We start from the raw sequence: 4,221 nt of genomic DNA, 5'->3' as shown, positions 1-4,221 counted from the left end.
AGATGGGACTATGGGTAGAAGCAACGACAGGGATAAGAAGTGAGGTGACGGTGGGGGGGTTAATATAAAGATGGGACTATGGGTAGAAGCAACGACAGGGATAAGACAGTGAGGTGGAGGTGGGGGGTTAATATAAAGATGGACTATGGGTAGAAGCAACGACAGGGATAAGAAGTGAGATGGGGGGGGGGGTTAATATAAAGATGGGACTATGGTAGAAGCAACGACAGGGATAAGAACTGAGGTGGAGGTGGAGGGGGTTAATATAAAGATGGGACTATGGGTAGAAGCACGACAGGATAAGAAGTGAGGTGGGGGGGGGTTAATATAAAATGGGACTATGGGTAGAAAGCAACGACAGGGATAAGAAGTGAGGTGGAGGGTTAATATAAAAGATGGGGTCGTGGAGAAAGGGACTATGGATAGAAACGGGAGCAGGGTGAAGTTTAGCATTTTTTCCCAAATGGTTAACGTCAGGATTGGGGAGGGGAATCTGATCCTAGACCTGTACCTAGGGGAAACTTCACCCCAGGCACATATTCATAAATCATCTCAGAATAGGAGTGATGATCTAGGATCAGGTCCCCTTGTACATATGATGCTGTTCAGATCAGATCCAATAGGAGTGATGATCTAGGATCAGGTCCTCTTGTACATATGGATGTGTTCAGATCAGATCCAATAGGAGTGCTGATCTAGGATCAGGTCCCTTGTACATGTGATGTTGTTCAGATTCAGATCCAATAGGAGTGCTGATCTAGGATCAGGTCCTCTTGTACATTGATGTTGTTCAGATCAGATCCAATAGGAGTGCTGATCTAGGATCAGGTCCCCTTGTACATGTTGATGTTGTTCAGATCAGATCCAATAGGAGTGCTGATTCTAGGATCAGGTCCTCTTGTACATGTGATGTTGTTCAGATCAGATCCAGTAGGAGTGCTGATCTAGGATCAGGTCCTCTTGTACATGTGATGTTGTTCAGATCAGATCCAATAGGAGTGCTGATCTAGGATCAGGTCCCCTTGTACATGTGATGTTGTTCAGATCAGATTCAATAGGAGTTGCTGATCTAGGATCAGGTCCCCTTGTACATGTGATGTTGTTCAGATCCAATAGGAGTGATGCTCTAGGATCAGGTCCCCTTGTCCATGTGATGTTGTTCAGATCAGATCCAATAGGAGTGCTGATCTAGGATCAGGTCCCTTGTACCAATTTGTAAGTCGCTCTGGATAAGAGCGTCTGCTAAATGACTTAAATGTTAAATGTTGTACATGTGATGTTGTTCAGATCAGATATCAGCAGTCCTACTCTGAGACTCTTTGTAAATACTGGCCCGGTGCAGGTTTTCAATGGGTCAGGCTAATGCTAGCACAATTAACGCTAGGGAAGTTAGCATCTTCACAGCATGTTTTCAATAAGGCAAGCTAACGCTAGTAAAGGGTGTAGCTAGGTCTGAGAAGGTCAAAAGTCTAACAGAAGGGTTCAATTCATGACAGAGTCATTTCTCCTCCTCCGCCTCTCCCTCCTTCTCTGGTTCTTCCTCGTCTTCTTTGTCCTCTTCCTCGTCTTCTTCTTTGTCCTCTTCGTTGTCGGTATTGGCGTTGGGAACCCAGAGTCCTGAGTCAATACACCTCTTCATGTGGCCCTTTGCCTCCTGCGGAACCCCACAACACACACGGGTTAGAGTTAGAGAGAGAGTTAGTTAGAGAGAGAGTTAGGTAGAGAGTTAGAGAGAGAGAGTTAGTTAGAGAGAGAGTTAGTTAGAGTTAGAGAGTTAGTTAGAGTGAGAGTTAGTTAAAGAGAGTTAGTTAGTTAGAGTTAGAGAGAGAGTTAGAGAGTTAGTTAGAGTTAGAGAGTTAGTTAGTTAGTTAGAGAGAGTTAGTTAGAGTTAGAGAGTTAGTTAGTTAGTTAGAGAGTTAGTTAGAGTTAGAGAGTTAGTTAGAGTTAGAGAGTTAGTTAGTTAGAGAGTTAGTTAGTTAGAGAGTTAGAGTTAGAGAGAGAGTTAGTTAGAGTTAGAGAGTTAGTTAGAGTTAGAGAGAGTTAGAGTTAGAGAGTTAGTTAGTTAGAGAGAGAGTTAGAGAGTTAGTTAGAGTGAGAGTTAGAGAGACAGGAGACACTCACCATGGGGTCCATCTTGCTGATAGCTTCCTGCAGCATTGAGATGTCTTTATCATCAAAACACTTCTTAATTTCCTGTGAAACAGGATGTGACATCACAAGATACAGGTCAAAAAAGGAGGCTGGGGTTGGCGACCACTTCCTCTGAATGTGTGGCCATAGGTTGCTGACTATTATGATGAAGACGTTGAGGTGTGTCTGTCTGTCTCTCTGCCTGGATGTCTCTCTGTCTGTCTGCCTGCATGTCTGTGTGTCTCTCTGCGTGTCTGCCTGCATGTCTCTCTGCGTGTCTGCCTGCGTGTCTGNATAGCAGGTATCTGGCAGTATCCAATGGCATTGATGAAACAATACAAAGAGCATTTAGGGGTTATATTTTCACCATGTTCATCAAAAGAGAGACAGACAGAGAGAGAGAGAGACAGAGAGAGAGAGAGAGCGAGAAAGACAGACAGAGACAGACTGAATAAAATAACAATGTACAAAGGACGAAGAGAAAAACATTGTTTTTGCAGCCCAACTTTACTAAGCAAGAGACACACAACTGTAATAACGAAAAGGGGTGGAGTCAACTGACAGACCACACCCGCTCTGTCCCAGCTGCAGCGAGGAGCTCCGATCAGAAWTGCACTGGTTTTAACCTGTTTCATCTGGTTTAAAGTGGTTTGAACCGGTTTGACCCATGCRGAGAGACAGAGAGAGGCCTGAGAGAGAGAGAGATAGTTTGGTTCAGAGGKRAGATTGGTTGGAGGGTTTAAAACCCGAGGTTGAGCAGTTTTGAATGAGTTTCTGTTGGGTAGCGGTTCTAAGTTCTAGGTAACAGTTCAAAAGCCGGTTCTAGGTGACTAGAAGGGGAGGGAGTGGAGGGTGGAACTACACCTATAAAACACAATCAAACAGATCATGTGCTATTAAACCGGAAATGAGGTGGGAGGCTAATATAAAGATGGGACTATGGTTAGAAGCAACGACAGGGATAAGAAGTGAGGTGGAGGTGGAGGGGGTTAATATAAAGATGGGGTCGTGGAGAAAGGGACTATGGGTAGAAGCGACAACAGGGATAAGAACTGAGGTGGAGTTGGGGGGGTTAATTTAAAGATGGGGTCATGGAGAAAGGGACTATGGGTAGAAACGGGAGCAGGTTGAAGTTTAGCATTTTTCCCCAAAATGTTAACGTCAGGATTAGGGGAGGGAAATCTGATCCTAGACCTGTACGTAGGGGAAACTTCACCCCAGGCACAAATTCATAAATCATCTCAGAATAGGAGTGCTGATCTAGGATCAGGTCCCCTTGTACATGTGATGTTGTTCAGATCAGATCCAAGATCAGCAGTCCTACTCTGAGACTCTTTGTAAATACTGGCCCGGTGCAGGTTTTCAATGGGTCAGGCTAATGCTAGCGATACTAGCTCAATTAACGCTAGGGAAGTTAGCATCTTCACAGCATGTTTTCAATAAGGCAAGCTAACGCTAGTAAAGGGTGTAACTAGGTCTGAGAAGGTCAAAAGTCTAACGGAAGGGTTCAATTCATGACAGAGTCATTTCTCCTCCTCCGCCTCTCCCTCCTTCTCTGGTTCTTCCTCATCTTCTTTGTCCTCTTCCTCGTCTTCTTCTTTGTCCTCTTCGTTGTCGGTATTGGGAACCCAGAGTCCTGAGTCAATACACCTCTTCATGTGGCCCTTTGCCTCCTGCGGAACCCCACAACACACAGAGGTTAGAGTTAGCGAGAGTTAGTTAGAGTTAGAGAGTTAGTTAGAGAGAGAGTTAGAGTGAAAGTTAGTTAGAGAGAGAGTTAGAGTGAGAGTTAGTTAGAGTTAGTTAGTTAGAGTTAGAGAGAGAGTTAGTTAGAGTTAGTTAGAGTTAGAGAGAGAGTTAGAGTTAGTTAGAGTGAGAGTTAGTTTGAGAGTTAGTTAGAGAGAGTTAGTTAGTTAGAGTTAGTTAGAGTTAGGAGACACTCACCATGGGGTCCATCTTGCTGACAGCTTCCTGCAGCATTGAGATGTCTTTATCATCAAAACACTTCTTCATTTCCTGTGAAACAGGATGTGACATCACAAGATACAGGTCAAAAAAGGAGGCTGGGGTTGGCGACCACTTCCTCTGAAT

At 44.3% G+C, this 4,221-nt stretch overlaps 1 protein-coding gene across 1 annotated transcript; it reads right to left on the bottom strand.

Moving 5' to 3' along the window:
* Positions 1-335: 335 nt before the first annotated feature.
* Positions 336-4,167, bottom strand: LOC112078907 (hsp90 co-chaperone Cdc37). Its single transcript, XM_024145012.2, has 2 exons — positions 4,075-4,167; positions 336-1,654 (listed from the first exon to the last, which is right to left on the bottom strand). Exons 1-2 carry the CDS (start codon positions 4,165-4,167, stop codon positions 1,499-1,501), a joined length of 249 nt encoding a protein of 82 aa, XP_024000780.1. The 3' UTR covers positions 336-1,498.
* Positions 4,168-4,221: the final 54 nt, after the last annotated feature.

This window comes from Salvelinus sp. IW2-2015, unplaced genomic scaffold (genome assembly GCF_002910315.2).
Source record: "Salvelinus sp. IW2-2015 unplaced genomic scaffold, ASM291031v2 Un_scaffold6474, whole genome shotgun sequence".
Classification (NCBI taxonomy): domain Eukaryota; kingdom Metazoa; phylum Chordata; class Actinopteri; order Salmoniformes; family Salmonidae; genus Salvelinus; species Salvelinus sp. IW2-2015.
This window is presented reverse-complemented; position numbering and strand designations above follow the sequence as displayed.